This window comes from Sebastes fasciatus, chromosome 3 (genome assembly GCF_043250625.1).
Source record: "Sebastes fasciatus isolate fSebFas1 chromosome 3, fSebFas1.pri, whole genome shotgun sequence".
In the NCBI taxonomy this organism is placed as follows: Eukaryota; Metazoa; Chordata; class Actinopteri; order Perciformes; family Sebastidae; genus Sebastes; species Sebastes fasciatus.
In genome coordinates, this window is record NC_133797.1 from 20,213,703 (window position 1) to 20,241,082 (window position 27,380).

General features: G+C 38.0%; 2 protein-coding genes across 4 annotated transcripts in view; both read right to left on the reverse strand.

Moving 5' to 3' along the window:
- fbxw7 (F-box and WD repeat domain containing 7) overlaps positions 1–8,480 on the reverse strand; it is a 148,366-nt gene extending 139,886 nt beyond the window's left edge. For all 3 annotated transcript variants that reach the window (XM_074629495.1, XM_074629496.1, XM_074629494.1), the window contains exon 1: positions 8,048–8,480. The gene's annotated coding sequence lies outside the window, so the exon portion shown is untranslated. The remainder of the gene's footprint in view (positions 1–8,047) is intronic.
- Positions 8,481–17,600: 9,120 nt separating this feature from the next.
- On the reverse strand, positions 17,601–27,006 carry tmem154 (transmembrane protein 154). Its single transcript, XM_074629467.1, has 8 exons — positions 26,800–27,006; positions 25,998–26,096; positions 24,444–24,500; positions 23,761–23,934; positions 22,793–22,847; positions 21,120–21,196; positions 20,497–20,539; positions 17,601–19,023 (listed from the first exon to the last, which is right to left on the reverse strand). The coding sequence occupies exons 1-7, from the start codon at positions 26,891–26,893 to the stop codon at positions 20,508–20,510; spliced, it is 588 nt and encodes a 195-aa protein (XP_074485568.1). The 5' UTR covers positions 26,894–27,006; the 3' UTR covers positions 17,601–19,023; positions 20,497–20,507.
- Positions 27,007–27,380: the final 374 nt, after the last annotated feature.

Sequence of the window (27,380 nt, forward strand, 5' to 3'; positions counted from 1 at the left end):
CACCTACTCCTTTGTAGGGATGTCATGATACCAGAAATTTAGTAGTTGATACCAATACCAGTGAAATTCCCCGATTCTCAATAACAATTCGATACCACTGTAAAAAAACTAAAGTAAAACAATAAATCCCATGTACTTCAAAATAGACTCCTTTATTACCATTTGCATATTGTTTTTTGTTAGGAAGCCTAACAGGTCATAATTCCCTCTCTATTATCTATTTTATATTGCTGTGAAAACATCTCCTTCAAACAACTGGATTTATTCAAGTTTCTCCCCAAAAACTACATTTTACAAGATTACATTTGTGCCAGGGCTGTCAATCAATTAAAAAATGTAATCGTGATTAAACGTATGATTGTCCATAGTTACAAGCGCAAATAAATCACATTTTTATCTGTTCAAAATGTACCTTAAAAGGAGATTTGTCCATTATTTAATACTCTTATCAACATATGGACAAAGATGCTTGCTTTATGCAAATGTATGAATATATTTATTGTTATAAATCAATTAACAATACACAACAATGACAAATCATCTTGTAGTGTGCGGTTTAGTTGTAAAATGAGAAAGTTTGTGACGCCGCCACCATTGTGAAATCTGGTGAAGGAACGCCAAGTTCCGGTCACATGACCGGAGCACAGCCAATAGGAATACTCTTTCAATGAAATGACCTGTGATTGGTCAAAGTCTCCCGTCAACCCGGGCTAGATTTTCTAAAGCCTGAAAACAGAGCCATGATGAGGTGCAGAAGTCTAGTTATCTCTCAGAACACTTGAATTACAATATGCTGAAAGGTTATTATGGAATTTTTGCCCAATGATGCCAAAAATATACTGCCTACTGCCACTTTAATGCATTAAAGAAAGTAGCGCATTATCATCGCGTTAACTTTGACAGCCCTAGTATCAAAGTATCGGTTCTCGTGACATCCCTAATCCTTTGTTGAGGGAACCAAAAAAAGTTGTGTGTTTGTTTTTTTGTTTTTTTAAAAGGACAAGTCTGTCTCCAGCCTCCCCGGTCCTACAGTAGAGATAGCAGTGACGAGGGACGCAGTACAAAGCAAACTGGGCATTACAAATCAGAAGAAAACATCTACAACACATCTAAAAAAAACATTTACATGCAGTTGCAGTTCCCAGTTTTCCCAGTAATCCAAGATGACATGATATGTTTCATAATTGGGTTAACATTCAGAGGGTTGTGTGGTTGCCTACAGGGAATATCTTATCAGCCCGGCGCCACAAAATAAGTTGGATGAACAGAGTGTTTATCAGCAATATTGGTCTCACTTGAGCATGTAGCCTCAAATATGCTTTTGTGTCTTTTTAATTATTTTTAAAAAGTCAGTATAGACCAGCCTTGTCTCCAGGAATGTGCCATCTGAAACATTTCCCCTGTATTGACATCCTTAATAACCAATCACACTTCATGTTTTGTCAATACAGGCTTCAAAGCCACGAAATCTCACTGTCCATATGAGAACGGTTTCAGGAAGCCCCGGGGTCAGTTACACAGCAACAGTCAGGAGTGTGGGAATGTGAAGCTTTCTGCAAACAGAGTCTAGGATACCCCTCATCTCTCACTCTCCAAGGCCTTGCAGCAACAATCACAGCCGGTATTTCATCACAGTACTACCACTTTATATCGCCTTAATCGTAGAGATGGAGGAACACATTATGTCCCACACAAAGTCATGCAATAACTGAAAGGGTTTAATACTTGCTCATGCACTTTCAAAGGGATACATAGAGGGCATTTTGACTGGTTGTGGGTGGTAAAAAAAAAAAACTGTAGCTGCTTGGTTTGTAGATAATAAACAGCCTCTTCTATTCATCACACTGGGATGCAAGATTATCAATTACTGGACCATGACCAGACCAATAGTAATGAGAGCGTATGAGGGCACAAACGATACTCACAATATGATCTTATTGCGATTTTAAACATTTTGCGATATGAGGAGTATTATGATAAGATACTGTATATTGCGATTTATTACCTTTTTTCAACAGCAAATTATGCAGTTTGTCAACATCTGTTTTGTCTAATATGATACAGTTTTCATTCTGTTCATCTCAGAGTTTTCATTCACATATATTGAGGTCAGAAGTCAAGGGACTCCTTTGAAAATTGCCATGCCAGTTTTTCCTCGTCAAAGTTTTGCATAATTTTGGAGCGTTATTTAGCATTCTTCCCGACAAGCTAGCATGAAATGGTTGTACCCATGGATTCCTTAGGTTTTCTAGTTTCATAAGATATCAGATTCACCCTAGCTTTAAGACTTTAAGATTGATACTTGACGTCCATGTATCAATACAATATTACCACGCATAATATTGTGATACTATGCCATATTGATTTTTCACCCCTAATGAAAATATTGATATTTGACATAAAATTAACAATAAAAATTCCAATAGGGTGCCCCTGTAGCTCACCTGGTAGAGCGGGCGTACTAAGGCTGGGTACTTATTGCAGCGGCCTGGGTTCGACTCTGACATGCGGCCCTTTGCTGCATGTCATCCCCTCTCTCTCCCCCTTTCATGTCTATGCTATCACTATCCAATAAAAGGCAAGAGCAAAAAAATGATCTTTAAAAAAAACAAGAAAAAAAGTCCCCACACCTACAATAGCTACACCTTTCCCAGATTTTTCACTCTACCACAAAAATGTCCAAAGTTGTGGTGGGGTCACTTAACAACCCTGCTGATGTGTAGTCTTATTGTGTAGGTTTCAATACATTACTGCTTTATCAAGTCAAAAGGTGAAACTTAACAGGCTGAACTCCAGAAAACAAAGTGTTTTTTCTCTGTTGGCTTTAAATCAAATAAACAGACTTATTTAGTTATCAATAGTTAGTTATGACTGTGACCAACATGTCCTCAATGGATCTCTTCAATAATCTCTTCTAATGATATGCATACGTATATATGGCACATTATTACAGACAAAGTTAAGAGTATATAGACTCATTTGATACCCAGCAACAAGAATACTGATACATTATGACCAAACTTTCTTCTGTTTGTAACAGAAGTACGGTAGGTTGTCAGAGCTGATAAAGCTCACAATATCAAACTTCAACAAAAGAAGCCAGATTTACAGTATTAGTCGGACACCTGCAAATGTTGCTGCCTAGAAAACTACTACCTCCTATACAAACCAATAACAGCACTGAAATAAATTGCTTTGTGCGATCAACTTTTGTTGACAATGTTGTCAGAGAGATGTTTACTTCATGCGATGGTTTTCAACACTTTCTACAGAGAGTTGTTTTCTATTAATGAAAAGCCTTGTTGGAGTAGTTGTAGATCTAATTTGACAAGTAAACAGTGAAGTATCTGTTCAGTCTGTTGACTGTGTGTAAACTGTTGTATTCTGTGGTTAGGCTCTGGGCATCACATGGATCTTGTGCAAAAAGAAAAGCACCTTTGCACTTTTGTAATCCGTGTGATATAAAACGGTACTTCAATTTCTCACCCTGAGGATGTTGTGTCAACATGACTCTCATCTGACATTGTCCTTAAAGACACTGCGCCAAATACAAAAGACAACTGACAGAAAAAGCATCATCTATTACTATTTCCTTTCCTGCTTTTCATACTGATCATCAAGGTAACTTGCACATTTTCCCATGCTGTTTCTGTCACATGTACAACCACCAAGAGACAGCTGTTACTTATCCTATCTATCTCATGAAGGACAGGCTCAGACCTGAGAGGTCAAGTGAAGGCCGTTAACTAGCAGGTAGGGTGGAGAAGTAGTATTCTCCTGGAGAGGAAATAAGAGCCACTAGTCTACAAACTCTTTCAAAGTGACACAGTGAAGTAGTAGGTTAACCATGTGTTGGCTGTGTCATTTGACCTGACTTCCCTTCTTCCTTCTGATGCCTCATGACCTTGGCTTAACAACAGTTAGCCACCACTTCTGTGAAATGTCTTTTCTATTAGGGATGGTAATTTATCTCAATGTTAGTGATGTTTAAATTAAACTTCCAGACTAGGAAAACAGCACAAGAAAAATATATTGTCAAACAGGAGAGGATCAGGGTGCGGAGAGAACTGAAACTTTATTTGGTATTTATGTAATTCTATTGTTAAGCAGTCATGCGTAATGAACAGTTCAAGACTTGAGTTTGTGTGAATATACATTACACACCCACGGATTTCCCTAACCTTAGACATGAAGCGATGAGGTCAAACTGGGGTTGAAAGTTGAGTGCGCTCTAGCGTTATCTTGGTTATGTGTAACACATGTAAACATCATATCTTGGTATCAGAAACCTTGATAAATCCTTATCCCTGTTTTGAAAAACCTGAATTTGCTACCAGGATGACAATAGAAAAAAAAAAAAAAGTGTGGCATGTAAACACCTCATTCAAGTTTCTCATCATTCTCTGTCATGTGTGCAGGTGCATCTTTTACTAAACTAAGTCAACAAAAAAAAAATATATAACAAATTACGTAATGATGGTCTACATGTTGAAATAAAGTAAAGTCTGACACCAGTTATGCAGAAGATAAATTGTGTTGCTGTTCTGGTCTCCCGTTACAGAAGATTATATGAGACCAGAGTGGTAAATGCAACAAGTAGGGCTGTCAAAGTTAATGCGATGATAACTCGCTAACGCAAATTTCATTTTAACGCCACTAATTTCTTTACCCCATTAAGACAACTTGCGATTTTTAGGTTGCAGTGGGCTCAGTTTTAAAGCCAGAGAGAAGATACTTGATATGTGATGGTATCATATAAAACTAGAAAAACAAAGGAATCCATTGGTACCAACCATGTCATACTAGCTTGTCGAGGAGGCGGCTAAATAAAGATATGTCAATGAAAATGGGTTCTATGGGTACCCACGAGTCTCCCCTTTACGGACATGCCCACTTTATGATAATCACATGCAGTTTGGGGCAAGTCATAGTCAAGTAAACACATTGACACACTGACAGCTGTTGTTGCCTGTTGGGCTTGAGTTTGCCATGTTATGATTTGAGCATATTTTTTTATACTAATGCAGTACCTGTGAGGGTTTCTGGACAATATTTGTCTTTGTTTTGTGTTGTTAATTGATTTCAGGTAATAAACATACATTTGCATAAAGCAAGCATATTTGCCCACTCCCATGTTAATAAGAGTATTAAATGCTTGACAAAATTATCTTTACGGCACATTTTGAACAGATAAAAAATGTGTAATTAATTTGCGATTAATCTGGATTAACAATGGACAATCATGCGATTAATCGCGATTAAATATTTTAATCGATTGAAAGCCCTAGGAGCCAGAAATCAAACTGGGTTCATCCTCGACGGTTGAGGTAGCTCAGTCAGTACATAAACTACAGATTTTTCTGGTTGTTAAGAAGTCAAAGACATGGCTGTACTGCCGCAGACGATCAGAAAACTTTGATAATATTAGAATCGTATACAGTGACATAAGTAACCAGATCTCTTTATGCTCTATTTTCTATATCCCATATAGCATCACAACCAGGATGAGACTCAAAATTTAAATACTAGTGTTTCTAATAGATTTTACCAACTACTTCAATAAACATAGACTAAATAATAGAAACAACTCTCAGCGTATAACATAATACAATTTCAACAACTCAACAAACTACTTCCAAAATGACAAAGTTGAATCACAACATCCCTCAAACTGGATATTATAACCTTCATGAAAGCAGGATTTCTTTGAGGGCTGTTGTTGCAGACTCGATTAGTTTTGGCTAGGTGTATCCAGTATCTGAAATTAACCTTTTTCCTCACCTGCCACTGTGACAGGTTACTGAACATTTCTACCGGCCACTCAATTTGTGTCTGCCACTTCTGAAATCTAGGTAGAACGCTTTAAAATTGTAAACACTGAATCAGTGGTACCAGACTGTAGAATTTTGGAATACATCATGTAACCTTAATCCATGACTATATATAATTTAGGCTTTAGAATTGCTTTTTAAAAATAATATTTCTTAATATAAGGAAAACCTGTCTGCCATGGTGGCAGGTGACCTGAAAAGGTGCTAATTTCATTCCCTGGGTGTACCTAATAAAGTGACAACTGGATGGATAGGGGACAGTTTGTTGTAACAATCAGCCAATCTACTGTTACTTAAGGAGCTGCCTTTTTCAAGAGTAAAAATTTAGCATCTTAACTCTCTAAACAACCTACAAACTGATGTTATTGTCCCGTTGGTTTCTGTCATCCGTGTGCCCCCCGAGAACATCTGGATTCAGCTAAGAAGTGAGGCCCAAGGTAACTGCACATGGGGGGGTCTGGTAGCATTTTGGGGTATAAAGCCTTGACTATCAAGAGACCATTTAGCTCCTAACTTACTCCAACATTTTTTATTTTGTACACTAAAAACCAACTCACTCATTTCAAGTTTGTGCTCATCACATAATAAACGTGTTGCATGCGGACTGAACTCCTTAAGCAACACTTTTGCAGCTTTTTGACTCAAGTTTTGGGGCATAAAGCCTCGACTATCAAGAGACCATTTAGCTCCTAACTTACACCTTTATATGAGACCATATATTTTGTACCTTAAAAACCAAGATAAATAAACTCCCTCATAACAAGTGTGTGCTCATCACATAATAAACGTGTTGCATGCAGACTGAACTCCTTCAGCAACACTTTTGCAGCTTTTTGACTCAAGTTTTGGGGCATAAAGCCTGGACTATCAAGAGAAAACCAGACCATTTAGCTCCTAACTTACACCAACATCTTTCATTTTGTACACTAAAAACCAAGATAAATAAACTCCCTCATAACAAGTCTGTGCTCATCACATAATAAATGTGTTGCATGCGGACTGAACTCCTTCAGCAACACTTTTGCAGCTTTTTCACTCAAAGTTTGTGCAGCAGCTTGTTTTAAAAAGGCAATAGTTTTGAGCGGCGGAGTGAGCAAGAAAAACAACATTTTGGGGCATAAAGCCTTGACTATAAAGAGACAATTTGGCTCCTACCTTACACCAACATTTGTATTTTGTACCTTAAAAACCAAGATGACTAAACTCACTCATAACAAGTTTGTGCTCATCACATAATAAACGTGTTGCATGCGGACTGAACTCCTTTACACACTTCTCACACTTTTTCACTCAAGTTTGTGCAGCTTGTTTTTTTAAAAGGCAAAAGTTTTAAGCGGCGGAGTGAGCAAACAAAACAAGTACCAAAACTCAATCTGATTGTTTTAGTTCATGCTGGAAACATTAGGACAGAGTACGGACCAGCCACAGTGAGCTGAATAACTTCTTTAAATCTCTAACAAGCTCCCACATCAACAGAAGAAGTGCGTTAAGCTTGTATCTCACAGCTTTTTGACTCAAGTTTTGGGGCATAAAGCCTCGACTATCAAGAGAAAAACAGACCATTTAGCTCCTTATTTTGTACACTAAAACCCCAGATAAATAAACTCACTCCTAACAAGTGTGTGCTCCTCACATAATAAACGTGTTGCATGCAGACTGAACTCCTTTACACACTTTTGCAGCTTTTTGACTCAAGCTTTTGGGCATAAAAGCCTTGACTATGAAGAGAAAACCAGACCATTTAGCTCCACTAAAACACTTTAAACCAAGATAAACAAACATACTCATAACAAGGTTATGCTCATCACATAATAAACGTGTTGCATGCGGACTGAACTCCTCACACTTTGTGCAGCTCTTTTCACTCAAAGTTTGTGCAGCTTGTTTTTTTTAAAAGGCAAAAGTTTGAGAGTTTGAACGGCGGAGTGATCCAACAAAACAAGTCACCAAACTCAGTGTGAGTGTTTCAGTTCATAGTGGAAACATCACCACAGAGTACAGACCAGCCACAGTGAGCTGAATAACTTCTTTAAACCTCTAAGAAGCTCCCACATCAACAGAAGAAGTGCGTTAAGCTGGCTAGCCTTAGCAATGCTAACCAACAGCTAGTTAGCCAACTAGCTGTTGGTTAGCATTGCTAATGCTAGGCCCACTTCCACTAGTCCTACTACTACATTATGATCATCTCACACTTTGTGATGTCACACTGTGTTTACCTGAGAGGTGTGCAGGTGAACAAAGACAGCAGGCCTCTCCGGTTAATTCCCTTTAAGGTCGTGTCTCCAGACCAAAGAAAGAGATATCCTGTTGGAGCTGGGTGAAGCTAACGAGGCTCCTTGTGTCTCTGCTTGGTTTCCAGCAGCAGCAGCAGCAGCAAGGCAACCTGAGTAGCAGCAGCTAGCTCGTTAGCTCAGAGCTAACTAGCCTCTAGTGAAGCAGAGTTGCTGTGTGATGTCAGAGTATTAGTCTCTGTTCTCTGAGCAGGAGACGTGTGAAGGCGTCAGGAGGTGAAACACGTCCACTGAGAGTAAACTAGAGTGTGATTAGCCGTCCAGAGGCTCCTCTCTCTCCGACAACCCGCCAGGTCTGTTCTCTTCTCTACTGACTCTCCACCACCGACTGGAGAGAATGGATGTCGCGTGTGTGATGATGACGCGTTTTTTTTTTGTTTAGGTCGTGGGCGCGTGAATGTGATGTAATAATAAACTCCCTCTGGATGACATGAGAGGAAAGGCAGCTTTATTTTGTAGAGCACATTTCAGCAACAGGGCAGTTCAAAGTGCTTTACATGAACATTCAAGAACATTAAGACAAAGTGCAAAAGAACAACCCTCCTATTATCTTTGGGGTCAATTTGACCCCATTCAATGTTTAACGTCTCTAAATAAATGATTGACATCATTTTTTTGGCTTCATATTTAATGACTTTTCCTAATTTAATGGGGACAACTGGGTAAACATAAAATTAAAATGATGATATGTTTTCAACGTCCTGTACACATGCTGTACGCATCGGTGTTCTTTGGGGTCAATTTGACCCCAGGCTGTTTTAGCTGTATAAAACATATAAGAAATATCAACATTTTACACACATTTGTTTTGGATGATATTGAGGTCACTATAACATGCAACTTTATAATCTTCAAAAAGCTTTAGGGCCCTAACCTAACATAACCATAACTGTAGTAGTGCGAGAACCACTGATAGTTCACACGACATGGGGGAGGGGAAACATCATTCTCGCGAGAACTTTGATATTTCCCCACGCTTTGGGGGTGGCAAAATATGGTTCCCGTGAAGATATTGATTTTATTTAAAGGGCTATTTAGGTAGTCAACAAACAAACATAAAGTACCTGACACATAAACTTGGGTAACAATTTTAATTATAATCATTTTCTGGAGGTTTAAATTGCTGGGGTCAAATTGACCCCAAGGATAAAAGATGTTAGTAAATTTGAAGGTAACAGGAGGGTTAAGACATAATTAAAATAGTTAGAGAGAGAGTCATTATTGTTTGTGTGCCTTATGTTGTCAATTACTGGAACAACCTTGTAAAAGACCTCAAGTGGAAGATCATCTGGACTCTACCCTATAAGTATCTTTTGACAAACAAAATAAGAGAAGTGTCCTTTAAAAATAATTGAACCTGAATGACCAGTTTGTGAAATAAAGACAATAAATAAAAAGAGAGTAATAATTGGGTATTTTTTTTGTTGTAAAGATTAGTTTTATTTAGAAAATAAATTATTCTCAATCTACTGTGCAGTTGCAATATGTTAGTAGAAAAACATAATTTATAAGATAGAAAAATACACAGATTCACGCCAATGTAATTGTAAAAAAAAAAGGGTAATTATAAACATAATATTGATACATCAATTTAAATATATATTCTAGTAAAATAGTGATAATGGCATTTATGACATATTAATGATAGTATAATAATAAATAGAGACCTTAAATTAAATGAATAAATACACACATATATAAATAAATATAGAAAAAATTATATTAAAATATATTTTTAAATAAATAAATACAATAAAAATTTAATAATAATGAAATATTTTGCTCAAGCTGGGAAAACAAAGTGCTTTCCATAGATAGCATAAAAAGAAAAAGAAAAAAACAAATATAGAAAGGAAAACTCATAGCAGCAAAATACAAACACAGTTAAAAGACTGTATATATGAAATTTACAAATAAATCATCCAAAAGGAAGAACAAGTGAAACTATTAAAAAAAGCTTAAAGCTTAAAATCAGGTGATTGCACAACACAACTGTATCATGTAAACAAATAAGAGTTATCAGACAAACAGGCAAGTCTGTAAAACTGTGTCTTAAGACAGGATTTAAAAGCAGAGACAGTGTCAGCAGATCGAATACTAACTGGACGACATGTCAGTGCAGCAAATGCTCGAATAACCCTTTGACCTCAACCTGGACTCTGGAACAGCTAGCAGGCCTAATATAACCCAGCAGATCTGAGAGACCTGTTTGGACAGTATGGAGTTTATTTATTGATTAACATCAATATCAATGAAGCATTAAAAAAAAAAACTGTAATAACATGTTAATGATTTTTTTATTGTGTTTCTAAAGTATTATTGAATATGCAAAATGTATATGGTAATGACCCATTTTATTCCATTTATTATCTTCAGTTAATTGATTTCACAATAATTTCCAAGAAGATTTGAAGTGATCTCTATCTGTCTGTGACATGTATTTTGTATGCTAATTATTGGATATTTAATCAGTGTTATACGTATAGACCACTGATTCAAATTGGTTGTGGTTTAAATTCTTTATGACTTCTAAGCCAATATTTCATTGTATAAAATAAGACAGACCATATGCAATAGCTTCACAAATACATGCAAATTCTTTAAAGGTAGACAAGTCATCATGAATTCATTGTAAGAATACACGTTACCATTATCATTAAACAAATAAGATGCAAGATTGATACCATGAAGGGGCCAATTTCTAAAGAAACGTTTTCCTTTTGTGAGAACTATAATTGTGCACAAAACCTCACTTATAGTAATAAAAAGTAATAAAAATAATAAATAATCCTTGTAGCTTTTTATTAAATGAGACAAATGAGACAAGTTGTTGTTCCAAAATGACACGCATATTTACTATTTTTCTTGAAGACTTGTTTTCTAATTACACAAAAACAAAAATAGTATCTACAAAATTGAATGTTGATCTGCCTTTATGTACTTATGTTAATTTTTCTATACAGTATACCATATAGGCTTTGATTGTACCTTCCATTCACTTTTTTAAACATTCTTGTTATGATAAAATGTAAATGTTGATATATTTTGATCAATAAAGTCTTGGGAGGGAAGGGGAAGAGACTCAAAATCCCAATCTGCATGGTCAGAAATCATGCTGGTTGAAAACCTAGACCTGATTCTCTCCAGCATGTTGAGCCTCATTTATTCATAGACAAAAAAAAGCAAGTTATCATGGATTATAGTGCTGCTGCTGTTGCTGCTGCTGCTGCTGTCGCTGAAGTTCGCCCTGCAGTGCCAACCATGGTTAGCTTTGGCTCATGGTCATTTTCATGCCCCGTATCTGGATCCTCCAGGGAGAGTCTGAAACCCGGAGATATCACTAAGCACCAAACATGTGATCCTGAGAAGTGTGGAATTGAGACTGGCATCTGGTCCATGAAGACTGAAAAAGCAGACCCTGGAAACAAAGAACGACTGTAAATATCCTCACTTTGTTACTAAATACTCTCTGTAGCTGTGTGCGTTTATGGAAATGGCTCCTGTAAGCGGACGCCTCACAAAAATCTGAACTTTAGGCCTGAGTTTTTCATTGGTGTCATCTCTACGACGTGCTGTTTTGGTAGTTTTGTCGGTGAAACTAAACATTAAAATATGCTAATCCTGAATGTTGTGTGTGTTTATGTCAGGGCTGTAGCCAGGATTTTAGAAATACTGAGATCGTATCTCAATATTTCCACAAACACACAGATCATTTTTAGAGACCTGAATCACCATACCATGTTTTAATTCATTATAGTGTTTTCATTTTTGTTGTTAGTCATGTAAAAATAGTTGGGTGTCCCAGAGTTTCCCTACACGATTGTCTAAAATGGTGACCTCACAGTATACATACAGTATTTATTAACACATTATCACTCCCAACTCGTCAAATACCGCCGCTTGGTCAGTGCTCCTCTGCATCGGCGACTGACGCACGGGGTACCCCTCTTGCATTACTTTTGGACATGTCAGGGACAGCGTGTCAATATACGCTTGTTACATGCGTAGTGACCTTTCAAAATAAACTTCCGTTTTCACAGGAAGTTAGGTTTAGGCAACACAACCACTTAGTTGGGGTCATGGTACATGTCCACACAGGCGTTTTTTTATCGCGAGGGATCGCCTCGCTTTCCAGCATTGGACGCTTGATGGGCTGCCACTAGACACAAGGCACTTGATTGGACGAAAAATTTACCTCGTGGGCTGCTGCTCCCAGTTTTCAAATTGGAACCAACATGGTGGCTTGATTGGAAACTTTCTTCTCTTATTTCCCGAGAACAGTTCACCAAAATGTGTTTCCGAAAACATTTAATGCAAGCAATAAGCCATGCAGTTGCTAAATCTGTCTTTATTTTGGATCGACAATGCTTAGTTAAAAAGTATCTCGGGAGTTTCCAGAGGACACCGGACACCAGTGAATTGCATAAAGTAGCCGAGGCCTCAACTTTATGCAAATGAGGAGCGGCCAGCGCGATGCCCCGTCTCTCGAATCGCGCCGCCATGCTACCAGAATGCATTGCATGGCTGCTTACATAGACAATGAATGGGAAAAGGAAAGGACGGTGTGGACATGTATCATCAGGAAACGGTCGTGGTTGATGTTAACTTCACTGACAAATGACTCACGGGACTGACGTGACCAACGAGTCTCGGAAATAACGACTGACGTGACCAAATAAGTCAACGTTACTTCTAGTTTCACACGGGACACGAACAGTCGTCTCCTGGTTGAAAGTCTTGTGTTTGTTTGACCTATCCACGACAACTCCTCCTACCCGGCCTGAGTGAACTCTCACTTGCTTCAACTGTCGAATAACGGTACGGGTGGGTTTACATTGGAGTTAGTTGAAAGCCTGGTTAGTCACAAACTGTTGCTAAAGGGTGCCTCCGTGCATCGTTATCCGATGCTGGGGGAAGCTACACAATCGGCAGTATTTGGCGGGGTGGGAGTGAGACCGGGCTGTATATATAACACAAGTGTGACCCCTCAAATTTTTCTTGAGACCCCTTGAGGGGTCCCGACCCCCAGGCTGGGAACCAGTGATCTAAAAGCTTTTTATAAGAGCTACTCCCCCCCCTCCTCCTCTCCTAGAAGAATTACATTCTTGTAAGGAAATTAGTTGAATTGTTATTATTTATTCCTTTGTATGTCCAAGTCAAAGTGGATGTCGCCATTTAAAAGCCTCATAATGTGTAACTTTCAAATCATAAAATAACAAATATATGTTTCAAATCCTCAAATTTCCTGGAACAAAAGTACCGAGGACATAACCTCTGTGTCCTCAGCTACAGCCGGTTCATGTGTCTTATCAAATGTTGTCCAAATGGTGCAAGAGGCAGTCTTTCATAAGAGGCAGTGGAAAGTTTCACACGCTTTAAAATTGCTCATCATGACTACAAAGGAGCAAACTCAAAACTATTGTGAAGTAAGTCTCCTATAATGACACACACACACAGATTCCCTGGTGCACGCTGTTTTCCACTCAAAGATTGCCCAAGAATGACTGAATGTGATGATTGCGACAGACGGACGACGCTCTGTAACATCACAGCTCTTGAAAGCAAACAAACACGGCTGTGAAATGGAGCTGATGGAGTGTGACAGTGCCTGCTGGGTAGACACTGATTCAGTCTACAAAAGCTTGGTGAATTCAGAGAGACGGGTCAGTGGAAATATGATGTTATGAATGTGTCCTCTGGGGGATTACATCACATTTCACTGTGACTGAGAAGGCTTTAATCAAGATTATAATACCCGTCCTCACAGATACCAGTAAATATATCATACCTGGTGTGAGACTATGCGCATATTGTTTGCCACAGTCATGTCTGGTAGAAGCATCGATGTTTTATTTGCATGTAAACCAGTTTAGCCAGAATCTGGCAACGCGTGGACAAAGTCACGCTGCACTCTGAGAGAAAAACCCTCCAGCTGCTGCTGTAGAGCATCTGAGGGTAGAAGTGTAGATTCACAGTGTTTACACTTTCTCAATAAGGTCGTATTGTATTTATGAGCGTTCAATGTAATAAAGATAATGGGATAATATTTCTTTGTACAGCACTTTTTAAAAATTAAAGTGCTTCACACAAGGCAAAAAATTAAAAACCACATATATATATATATATATATATATATATATATATATATATATATTCAGTATACTATCATGAGACAAATTCATCATATTTGAGAAGCTGGAACCAGGGAATGTTTGGAATCTTGGAGTTCATTTGTGTCCATAAGCAAATGTAAAAATGAGGACAAACAATGCTATTAAGCTGAACCAGAATAACAAACTGGGAGTAAAACAAATTCCAGTAAAATGACATATCAGAAATAAGGAAAACTCAAGTAAAATCAGGATAAACTCGATGATAACAGTCTGCAGCCAGACTTATTTCTTCAGACAGGTCACTTCACCGCCTCAGGTTGCTGACTGCAAAGACTCTGTCCCGACTAGTTTAACGGTGCTATTGATAACATTGATAACATTCAGCCACTAGATGTCACATTCTCCGTCCCTCGTTCCATTGCATTTACTTCACAACAAGTCGTTGCCAGACACTTACCGTCAATCTCAGCCATTTATCTGTTTTTTCTACACTCATTGACGACCCAGAGATACCAACGTCTATTGGTTCACAAGCCTCGTTAGAAGTGGGAACCAAACGTCAGACACAGAGATAAACAAAACATTTATTTCGGACCCGCCAACATTTTTTAAATGATTAATACACAATCATAATATTTTTTTTCAGGAAAAGCCATACTTTTACCCACTACTTTTTGAAAAGCTCTGTGGATGTTTTTTTTTTTTTTTTTTTTTAAATATTCATCTACTTAAAAATGTTATCAATAAGACCTCTGCCCAAAGATCTCAAGCTATGCAACGGCCATCGGCTCATATGGGACTAGAGGGTCAGAAATAAACCAAGGAGGAACAGCATGAGTAGCCCTTAAAGAGTCTGAAAAACACCCACATCGTCTTTCAAACTCTAAGGGATCAGGTTTTCTGTCTTCAAACTAAAGTCAAGAAATCTGGGTGATGTCAAATGAGACGTTTTTTCAGCCTTGACAGAGCTCCTCCAAAGCCACAGAAGACATTATTCAACTGTTTTAACAAGCTGAGTAGCACTAAACATGACAAGTGAACTCCCTTCGACATATTAAACTGGTGGAGTGCCTCTTTAAATATAATAAATAACATTATAAAATCAATTCTAAACCTTTCTGGGAGCCAGTGTGAAGAGGGGAAGACCGGTGTAACATTAACACATGTAGTTCTGATGAAAAGCCTGGCAGCTGAGGTCCGTACAGTCTGTAGCCTGTCAATGGTTTGTTTGGCTGTTCAACAATCAAGGTATGAAAATATAAAAGAATGTAAGGTGTGTTTTTATAAAAAATTTGAAATAGATCTTATTTTTGAGGTGATAAAAACACGATCGGACAAGCCTTTAGGCGTGATGTTGCAAACTTAAATTACTTCCAAATAGAAGGCAACAGGCTTACCGGCAGTAACTCAATATTTCCTTGTAGGCATTACTTGTTGATTATGAAAATGGCGATGTTTAGTGGGCAGTGACTAACCAGCCAGATGGCAGTGACGATGCAGACCTCATAAGGTGGCAGACAGAACTGCTGTCTGGAAATCTAATAATGAGGAAAGAGAGAAAATGGAGTGAGAGACTCATTTCTCATTTGTATTCATTGGTTTGCATGGATCGTCTGCCCTCGCTGCCTCAGACCTTACACTGGTTTCCATCAGAGCTCAAAGAGGAAAGCGGAGACTCATCAGTGGATTTGAAGCAGCAGAGGGGACGGTGACAGAAACACATATGGGACAGATGTGAGACACATTAAACCTGCTGTTTTCTATTTAATGTTCTGTCATTTTTAATCCAGCATGATGAATTGAAATGTAACTTCAGATGTTTTGAGCTCAAGATGAAAACAGGAAACAGCTATCATGTGTGCATGGGAGGAATATGCCATTAATCTTAATTATTTTTCTTACACGAGACACTATATACAACAAGACTATGGCTATGTTCCAAATCACATACTTTTTCTTTTTACTTTTAGTACAAACTGCAGCTACCCTTACAAAGTGTGTCCTGTTGCATGCAGTATGCATACAATTGGGACATATTACTTCGCCATATATTGTGCCTTGAACTTTGACCCTTTTGCTCATTTATCCGCTGCACAGAGGATTGTGGGTCAGAATCGCCAGAGAAGCATGCTGGCTTGCATACTGCAAAATGCAACCAAATGTAGGACATCCTGGTACTTTTGGCATACTGCATATGACATACTATGCATTGGGACATACACATTTTTGTTTTGACATATAGTACGGTAGTATGGGTATTGGACCCAAGCCCCCAGGAAGAGCGCAGGGCTGGGAAGCAAATTTCCGTGGTGGCCAAATGGCAGTACTACAATTTCCGTGTACGTTACGTGATACCATTAAACCCCAAAGTACTTTTTCCTATAGACTTACATCGGGAAAGAGACATCTGTAACTCAACGGATAAATTTTTTTTGAGGTGAATCAACTTCCCAGTATAAACACTCTAATAGCCCTTATTTAAATCAATAGGTCCTAAACGTTGCAAAATGCACTAATACTCGAATCCAGAGTTATGTTCCTTCCTCCGTTCATGTTAATGAGCCCCAAACCGAGGCTGGACCGAGGGCTGTGAGGCGGAGTTAAAGGAAACGCTACTGCGCCTGCTCTCTGGGCCCAATGGATGCAGAAAATCACCGGATGATCAGGGTATTTTATCACTCGGCAGTCGAGCTACTTTGGCTTCATGCGCCACTGAGCAACTATCATAGGAAAGAATGGGAGCCTGCCTCCAGCGCTGTATCCAGTTCTCTTTATAAATCCATGATTGGAAAGCACAGAAAGAGTCTACAGCCATGTTAGCAGCTTTATGAGGCTATTTAGTGGTGATTTGAGCTAAAACAACATACAACATGCTAACATGCTTACAATGACAATAGTAAGGTGTTTCGCAGGTGAAATGTTTACCATGTTCTTCATCTTAGTATGCAAAACAATTATAATTAACATGAAGTACAGCTAATGCTTAATTTTGCAGGTATTTGTTCATAAAGCAAAGTAAAAATTTGAGATGAAAAATCACAGGATCACCAAACTTTTACATTACATATACAACTTTTATATTAAAATTCATCCTGACGGGGACATGAATGTGTGTACTAAATTTCTTGTCAATCCATCTAATAGCTGTCGAGGCATTTCACTCAAAACCAAAAATGTCAACCTTGTGATGATGCTAAAGGAGAAGTCAGGGGATCACCAACATCAGTAGGATTCATCGTCTGGGAACCACGCATGTCTGTACAAAACTTTATGGCGATCCATCCGACAGTTGTTGAGATATTTCAGAAACAAAGTGGCAGACCAGGTGACATTGCCATGCCTATAGAGCCACACTGACATCATGATTTTATTTAATGCAATTTTATTCAAGGCTTCATCAGCAAAAAAACAATACTGCAGCCTCATACGAAATATTTACAAAAGGCATTCCTTGAAAATAATATCTTTTGGTTTACTGTATTCTCATATTTACAGTGCAAGATGCTGCAAAATACTGACTGACACATTTAGAAAGCACTCACATTTAGATCAGTCTTACGACTGCTTACATTCAACACGTTTAAGCAAAACCTGGAAACAAAACATCGGAAAAGCATCTGTAGACATAAAACATTCAGTCAGAGAGTCATTTTCTACTGTATGAGATGAAAATCTTATCAGTAGCAGCTTTTAGACAGCTGCCTCAGCAACGGCTAATCATTGATCAAAAGACTCAGAAATAGAGTGCAACTGATTTCACACTCAGAGATTTCAGCAACACTTTCTCCGTAAGTCCTAACCAGCTCTGCACAGGCATGAAAAGGAGTGGCCTTCTCTGTCATGCATGCCTGCAATATTCAACAGGATATTTCCCCATTAAAACCTGCAGCTGGAGGGAGTCACACAGTGTAATACAACAAAGAGGCTTTGAGCTAAAGAGAAGCCATCAGCAGAAACTATGAGCGGTCATATCAGTGAGGGGTGGAGAAGAGTATCGGCCTAATGCGCATTAAGATGACCACATACTCTTTCAACAGTATGAAACTGCAGAAAGGGGATTTTTGGTAGCTACAGCCCAGTGTGTTTTAGGTTTAAACTTAATACTTTCACTCTGTCTGACTCACTGAGGCAGAAAATACTGCGTATTTACCTGGATTATAACCGATTACTGCTTGACAGCTCAACAATGCAATCAAAACTCTTCTGTTCAGACTGCACCTCGGCCCATGAAATAAAAGAAAAATCTTTCTCTGTCTATTGTCTATCTATCTAATTGTTGTCTCTAAATGTAGCACTTGAAGTAGATCAGCATATTTGATGAAGTTAATGTACTTTTTGGGGTTGTGCCCATGTGGTTGAATGTACTTATTGTAAGTTGCTTTGGATAAAAGCGTCAGCTAAATAAATGTAATGTAATGCATGACAGAAACAATACCTGAAAGGCACAACGCTGATCAAAGAGCCACAGATTCTTAGTTTCACGTGATTTTACACTAAGGAAAACATATTTATTAATATTATATTCCATTCCTGCTAATAGATCGTCCTAAATGCTACACACTGGCCCTTTGAAAATGAATTTTTCTTGCCTATTATTTTACTTTAATAATGAAAATTATGTTTGCTAGTGTCCTTAACGTGTTGTGATGTTGTTTCCTGGCAGTCAAATTAGTTCCTGTGGTCACAGGTGTTGCTGGATTATTGTAGAACAGGTCAGAACATCCAAGTTGGTAACGATGCATTGTTGACTGTGTGTTCTTGCGTGTCGGGAGAGCGTCCTTTGTTAACCTGCAGTAAAGAAATGATGGGAGAGAGAGGTGACAAAGTCAGAGAGACAGCGATACAGAGGTCACTCCTCCATAATTTTGTGATGTTCACAGATATTTAGTCAAGTCGAGTGTTTTTTTTTAAACTTAATTTAGTCCCATTATGTGTTAGAGGTTTGTGGTACAGTGCTATGTTGTTAAAGCTACGTTTGGTAGTGTTGTTTAAATACATCTATTGTTATCATTACAATAGCCATGTGCGTTGTGTATGTTCATAATGATAATTTTGGGGGAGTGGCTTTAGTTGGAGGCCTGAAGCGACGGACTGCAGGTGTTGAAGACTTGGTGACTTTCTCTCTAGATTTAGGGACTTTTGGAGCAAGTGCTGCTAGTTACTTTCACTGGAAAAGAGTTGGCAACACTGGTCTGGGTTTTTCTTTTTGATCATATTAAAAATCTTGCTGTTTTCTCAACATAACCGACCCTACCTTTACTTTTCTTTAATTTGGTTTGAACAAATTTTGTTCTAAATACCTTCACCAAACCATGTTTCTCTTGAGAGTACAGGTCTGCTATGTGCAAAGTGCAAAGTAAATGGTAAGTTTCAAAACTTAACAACATTTTATAAGCTTTCTTTCTTTAATTTGCCCAAGTTACTGTGGAGTTTCCCAGGTCTGTGTGCAACCACAGCAGCAGTAACATCCCCTTTACTTTTGTTTTGAGATCTCTTGTGTAGCCTGATGTGTACAGAGTGCCTCCACATTAAATGAAAGTACCCTCTAACCCTTGCACCGCTTTAGAAATGAAATCCTGAGAAAAAGCCGTGTGTAAATGATGTTGGTCAACAGTTAGTGAAGTGGACCTTGACCTTGCCTTCCCAGCCCTTTCCAGTAAAGGAGACTATCCCGGGGTTAAGTTGCGCCACACTCCCATGCCGGCCTGGTGTAATCACTAGCAGGTGTTTCAAACAGTGCGTGTGTAATGACGAAAGGGTCACAGTTCATTGTAGCTATCCTGAAACCAGCTGGTGCATCACAACAAACACAGGCTGGCAGGAAAGAGCTAACTGGAAATAGTCGACTCTTGATCTGTATTGTGTAAGAGGGATATTTACATTATTGTTTCGAGTGTACTCATTATGAGATTTCCCAATTAGAAGTAGGTGTCATTCACATCTGCAGGAATGTCGATTAATAATGCTGTGACAAACAGTGACTGCTATGATTTAGTCATCAACATTGCCAAATGAGGTTTCACAGAAGAGCAGGAGTGAAAATAATAAAGAGTAAAGCTAATATACCCTCATGCACTTTGTTTTATGCATAAATAAGTGTTTTGATATCTATAAAACATTTTAGAGGTGAGTTATTAAAGACATAACACATCTCCAGGTATATTATGACTAAAAGTGATGAGAATAGCTCTCTGATTATGAATAAAACCTGTATGTGTTCATAAACTGGACATACATTTAACAAGTGTAAGGCATGCTCACCATAAATGGATTCATGCATGGTTAGAGTCCTCTGCAGGTTCAACTGGAACAAACAAACCAATGAACAAACACATGAGATGACTCATATATTCACTAAACTAATAAATACAAACTATGTGATTAACTGACAACACACAAGTCTTAACAATTAGAGCAACAGTGACCTCTGCTGGATGAACTCCCACAACTAATCTTATTGTTGGTTCCCTTTTTGATGTTTTTTTTGGGGGGTTTTCATGACAATCAGACACAAAGGATGTAGTTTAGCAGTCCAATGAGCACAAATGGTACAACGGAGAACATCTTGCCAATGATATATATATATATATATATATATTAAAAAAAATTATGTAAATGTGTAAACAAATGAACAAAGTCATTCAAATGAACTGTGAATGTCTGATGTCATCACATCCAGACATAACCACATTGAGAGAGTGTAATCCAACTTGCAGATATGGGTAATAATGATAGGCTTTAAAATATTTCTCAGTAGATCCCCTCAAAATGAATCTATCCTTTTCTGCGAAAAATATGATAGCCTACCTTTTGTTTTGTTTTTTCTTTTAAAAGATTAGTTTTATCCTTATAACATCTCATATGCTTTATTTAAAGATACATACCATCCTTTTTCATCCACTGACCCAACTCTTCCATTTCTAGCTCCAGTACAGAGGGCACGTCTTCTTCAAACATGGGCCTGGAAGGTATGAAATGATGTAGAAAATAAAAAAACACATTAACAAATTAACTTCAATGTTTGTGACACCATCAGTTAGTTTCAGTTGAAAATCCTGTTGCTAGTAGCAACCGCTACGATACAACAATAAGGTCTGTGGTTAACGCAAGCTTAAGAGATTTTAACGTTTTGTTCTACGATATAAAATATGTCAGTAAATAGTCCACTCGTGAATTTTGAAGCTTTTACGTGTCAAAAAAGGCGGTTGCTAACAAGTGGCTAAATGAGACTACTAAATGTCATCACGCTGACTCGTCCACCTTTACAGCCTCGTTGTGTATACTCGCGTTCATGTGATCGTGGTGTAGTTTGTTCATAACCATGACGTTATCTTTTTACTTCTGTCGATTGCATTCACACTTCAAAAATCATAAAAGTGGTGTTCATTTGGTTTTTTTTAAAGATTATTTTTTTGGGCTTTTCAGTGCCTTTAATGATAGTGGGAGACACATAGTATTGAAAGGGGGAGAGAGAGAGAGAGAGAGGGGTTGACACGCAGCAAAGGCCCACAAATCGGATTTGAACCCTGGGCCGCTGCAGTAAGGACTCAGCCTTGGTACGTGGGACGTCTGCACTACCAGGTGAGCCATAGTGGCACACCAGTAGTGCTCATTTGTGAAGATTATCTTGTTGAACAAACTGTGTAATTATCATAAACGTTTGTTTGCCACAGAGATTATTTTCTGCAATAATCCAAAACCCAATAGAAAAATCCCATTGTCTTTTTGGGCGATGCTCACTTCCTGGTTGGCCTACAAAAAGACATCATCCCTGCACTACTCTATACAACACTGTTGTGCTAACATTTGATGTATTTTTACTCTTTTTACTTTTGTGGACTATGTGTAGACTTACATGTTTACTATATTTATTACTGTGCTGTTTTCCTTTGATGATCTAACATTGACTTTTCATTGGTAATAGAGTTTTGCAAATCAAATTTCCTTGTTAATGTACTAATTCAATTATACAGTAGGCTGCCGTTGGTCTTAGGCCGACTCTTGTTTATCTTATTTTCTCTGATTTGTAATCTCATTGAATTGATTGTGTTTTGTCCGATACTGTTTTCACAGTTTCACAATTGTTTCCATTAAGACTTCAAAGGCCAACTCTTGTCTTCAGCCTTTACTGGGCTACGGGGCTTTTTGGCTCCCTGTGCACCAACACACACAGCGAGAGCAAAAGAATACGTAGGTGTCGAGGCAAAGTAATTTGGTCAACTCAAGTGATCAAGATGTAGATATTATGTTTGAGATGTTGCCGATGTTCTGAATAGCAGTGAGGAAAGATATGTAGCCTAACCATAAGATATGACTTATGTTCACTCGATGTTACTTTAAAATAACTCTCACACTCGTACGCACATGAAACCCAAACATCTTTTGCAAATAGGTCATGATTTTCAAACAGGAAATTACACATCTCTCTCAAAGCATTTGACATTAAGATAGGCTACTGAAAATGTATTTCGAATTTAGTATTTTTTTTACTGTTGCCAACAGTCCTTCAAAATAGCAGCGGTAGAAAAAAAAAAAGAGTTAAATTCTCAATACTTACATTGGCACCTTCTCTGTACTGGACCCATCCAAATATGGATCCTCTTTTCTCAGCTCTATGAGAGGAGAACACGGCTCAGTCATCTTTGTTATTATAAAATGGCAAATCGCATTACAGTAATTGAATAAATCTTTAACTTAAAGGATTCAAACACTAAATAATAGGGCTGTCCTTGACCAAAGAAATCAGACATTAACACTCATATGATTTTGTCGACAAATCGATTAGTTGATTTAATCGACAGATGGTTTTTTAGTTTCTCCACAAAGAATCACACAAAAGCACCACTTTAAATCTTGTGTTCACCAGAGATGTGCTCATAAGTTTCTTGGAAATAAGTAATTCAACATAAAAAAGCATAAAGAATGACTAAAGAAATTTTAGTCGACTAAGACCAAAACGACCGATTAGTCGACCAATTGACTGAGAGGGTGCAGCCCTACTAAATAAGTTGAGTTATTAAGTGGTATATGGTAGCTGAGGTATTTTTAACAATATGAATTCAATCATGATACAAGAATGAGGCTAGAATTACGTCAATTCCCCTAAATTACAAAAAATATATATTTTCCATTTAATCCTCATGGTATCCAGCCATATAGAGAATGTTATTATTTTTATTTTATTTCAATTTTTTTTAATTTTGTTTTTCAAGTATTGACGTAAAGTTTAATTTGTCATTTTTATGACTTTTATGATTTTTTTTTTAATTTGATGTTTGAAAGTATAATACACAGATCTCACTGTGACCACTATGTACTGTTTACAGAATATAGTTCCAATTGCTGTCTTTCAATGCTTTTAATGTGAAAATCAGATGTAAATTATACATTCACTCCCATTGAAAATCTGTGCAAATAAAAAAACAAAACCATCTGCATTGACCAAAATATGTTGTTTTTTTGTTTGTTTTCTTGTGATTTGTGTGAACGGACCCTTTAAAGTGTTCCCTCTTGTGATGGACATACCTTGATTTCTCTCTCTATTCTTCCACCTGCGGTTGATGAAAATACCACAAACTATCATGCCGATGATTACGACCACCAGCACCACAGGGATTAGGATGATGATGATACCCAAACCCTCGTCCTCTGGTTCTTGGTCAGTGGTACCGGCGGGGTCCACTGTTGTTTCTGATTTTCCTGCACAAACCAGGCAATGGTTATCAGTCAGTCACCAGTCTTTAGATTTATTACTTATATCATAAATATGTGCTACTGCAGTGTTCTTCTTATTGTCCTGTCATTTATAGTCAATTATCTTTACATTTATATTAGACACAAATCTGCACTGTGCTGGTATGTTAGATCAATGGTATGTCTGACATACCATCACCTGGCACCTGGCTCAAACCTGAGCCACCATCTGGTATTTTCAACTGGAAACAGGAAAGATTAGATGATTTTACTGAAATATGTCAGCGAGTCCTAACTGACTAACTAACTAACCAACTAACTAACTAACTAACTAACTAACTAACTGTTTTTTCTTCTCTCCACTACATGGCGCCAAGAAGAGATATCAAACTGCATCAGGGAAATAAATGCTGAACAACTGAACAATGAATAACTAGTGAAATACCCTTCCTGAGGGTAGATGGAGTTTTTTTAGCACAAAGAACATCATAGAGAATAAAAGCTGTGTGACTTACCGGACTCTCCTGTGATGGAGGGGTCCAAGGTTGAAGTAACTTCAGTTGGGGGTGTTACTACAAACAGAGAGAGAGAGGCACGTCATCATGATGATGGCATTTACAATGAGTAATTCTCACAAGTTTTAAAATGTCAATTCATCACAAATGGCCAAAAGTATTTATGTGATTGTTGAACGTCTCTTACCAAAACCATGGGAAACATTACAGTAACATGCTGCTAGAACAGCTTCCACTCCTCCAAAAAAACAGTTTACAACAAGTTATAACTTGTAGAAAGCCTTTCCAGTCATTTTGCGCTGGCAAGACCAGGTAGGTTGAACCAATCTGGTTCAAATACATTAAAGAAAGTGAACTTCAAAAACATGTTTTGACCAGAATGAGGAGCCAATAAAGTCAGAGCCAGAGAAACAGAAGTACAAAACTCAGAAGTTACCCAAACTTAGTTCCCTAAAAGGAACCGGGGGTTTAACACAAAACAACAATCTGTGTGTGTTACAAAAAATATATGCATTCCTATCCGTCTGATAGAAAATGTCAAAGCTATTGACAAAAAATCAAACAGCCTTACTAGCTTACTGGGTCATATGATATCATTTTAAAAAGAGGAGTTTGTGCATGCAGTGGGAGGAGGTCCAGATAAAGATAAAGTTGGTCTGACGTGCTTCTGAAGGCAAACATTACTGCAAAAATGCTGATGTGTTTCGTATCTGATCAGAACGTATTATCTCTGCATATCCCAATAATGTATTTGTGTACACCCCTAAAAGGAACCACTGAATGTAAACCCTTCACAGGTTGTCCCCTCGACTTGTGATACCACCCACAAGAGAGGAAAGAGGTTATATTTTACAATTAAAAACATTCATGATAGGTATTTTACATGTTTAGCCTCGATATACTTATTGATATACATCAGTGTGAAAAAGGTCCTTTGCCTAATAAAATACAATCTAACTTCAAAAAGTTTCTTGATTTAAATATAGAAATATCTGATCAAAGAATAAGACAACAAGACTAATAATCCAGCTAATCCAAATACCGGGTACAGTTCTTTTTGAAAACGTTTTCATTATGGACCTGGCTTTGTGCAGCTGGCATCGTCCAATGTGCCCGCAACAGAAACTCCCATGCACTTACACTTTGATCTACAAACACACTCAATAACATCTGAGGCTAATTGGTAAAGTATGTACATTTTGTATTAATCTTTTAATGTCAATAAAATTGTGTTTTCTCATAATTGAAGTGCAATTTGTCATAGCACAGAATGGCACACTTGGGGTGTACTAATATTGTACCAGGAAGTAGTTTAAAGTGTAAGTGAAGTATAATAGTTTACTTTTACAGTGTGTGACAGTGTCCCGGCCTGTTGCCTGCTGTAACAATGTTTTTTTATGCTGCCCTCTTGACCAAGTGTCTTTATCTTGCTAAAAGGTAATAGAAATGGAACCAAGAGGTCTAACTAAACCATGAAAAACAGCCCCACGGCGTCCACATACGTTTGGCCACATAGTGTATTATTATTTCTAGAATTTATCATTCACGTCTCACCTGAGCTCCCCGTATTATCCTCGTGTCCTGGTTCTAGATCCTCCTCAACTGCTGGTGCCTCAGTTTCTGCAACTTCTCCATCTTCATCTTGGCATAACACTGCAATACAACACCTCTCATTACTTTATATCACGTCATGTCATTGAAAGAGGTGGTGAAACTTAAAGGAAAACATGTGCAGCATTTATATTAAAAGTGAAACACACCCGTGAATGAAGACTGTCATTTCTGCAGGTAATTCACCAGCTTAGTTTCCAAAACAACATTTGAATAACCGTCACATCATACAGGAACTTAAAGACTTCCGCGTTCATGATTTCAAGCGGTTGCTACAAAAAAGAAATCCTAACCGTTGCGAAATGCACCTACTGGACAGCACAGAGTAGGTGGAAATATTCAACATGTTGAGCAATTTGTTCCCAGACAGAGCTTCGTCTTGCTCAAGAAAATGTACTTGATTTTAAACAAAAGAGGACCAGTGTTTAAACGGTATATGCTGTACAAATTTAAAAGGTTTCTTATAGGTTGATCTTGGCTTTATAAAAGTTAGAGAATAGTTTAATTTGACGATTAGTTTTGACAAAAAATGGATTGATGTGACAAAGGGCTAAACTGTAACTTAAATTACTTTAATACTGCTCTATCTGGTGTTTTTAAAATACCTTTTCACAGTATGAATAAACACACTCCTTACAGTCAAGAAGTTACACTCACAGAGTCAGAAGAGTAGACTAAAGCACACAAGAGAAAGCAGGGAGGAGACAGGAAAGTGGAGTTGAAGAGATTAAAGAAAGTAATGTACCTGTCCCAGTCAGAGAGGTCAGCAGCAGCAGCAGCAGCAGCAGAAGGGTCTTCGCCCGCGGCCCTCTCATGCTACCAGTCCCAGAAGCAAACATAGTGCCATTGTGTGCCAGCTTCCTTCTCTACTGTCACAGCATCACACTTCCTGATCTGACTTAACATGTTAAATAGACGGAAAGGAAAAAAACTAAAACAGACTCACTCACACACAAACACACCCTCAGACTCACTCAGATAACTCACTCGGATGTGATGCAATCGACTGTGTGCTTGTCGCCACAAGTCTGACGGCTCTTCAGCTGCAGTACAATCACATTCCTCCCTGTTAGGTATGCGTTAGAGCGAGGGGGAAGCTGAACAAACTTTTAAGGAAGGAAAAAACTATTTGTGTGTGAGGGCCAGTTGGTTGGTGTATCTCTTGAGAGAATTGTGAATGTGTCGAGCCGCTGCTTGAAATAACCTAGAGGCTGTAAATTTTCTGCATATTTGTTTGTTGATCCGTTTCTCAATACAAGAGGCCGAATTATAACTCGGTCTTTGTGGTAAAAAGAATACTGGTCATGAATTTGAGGGTCATGCTGT

Coding starts and splice junctions, on each gene's coding strand:
- tmem154 (XM_074629467.1), bottom strand. CDS start 26,893: ATGTTTGCTTCTGGGACTGGTAGCATGAGAGGGCCGCGGGCGAAGACC. Junction 22,848..23,760: donor GAATAGAGAGAGAAATCAAG/GTATGTCCATCA, acceptor CTCCTCTCATAG/AGCTGAGAAAAGAGGATCCA. Junction 21,197..22,792: donor AGTACAGAGAAGGTGCCAAT/GTAAGTATTGAG, acceptor CATACCTTCCAG/GCCCATGTTTGAAGAAGACG.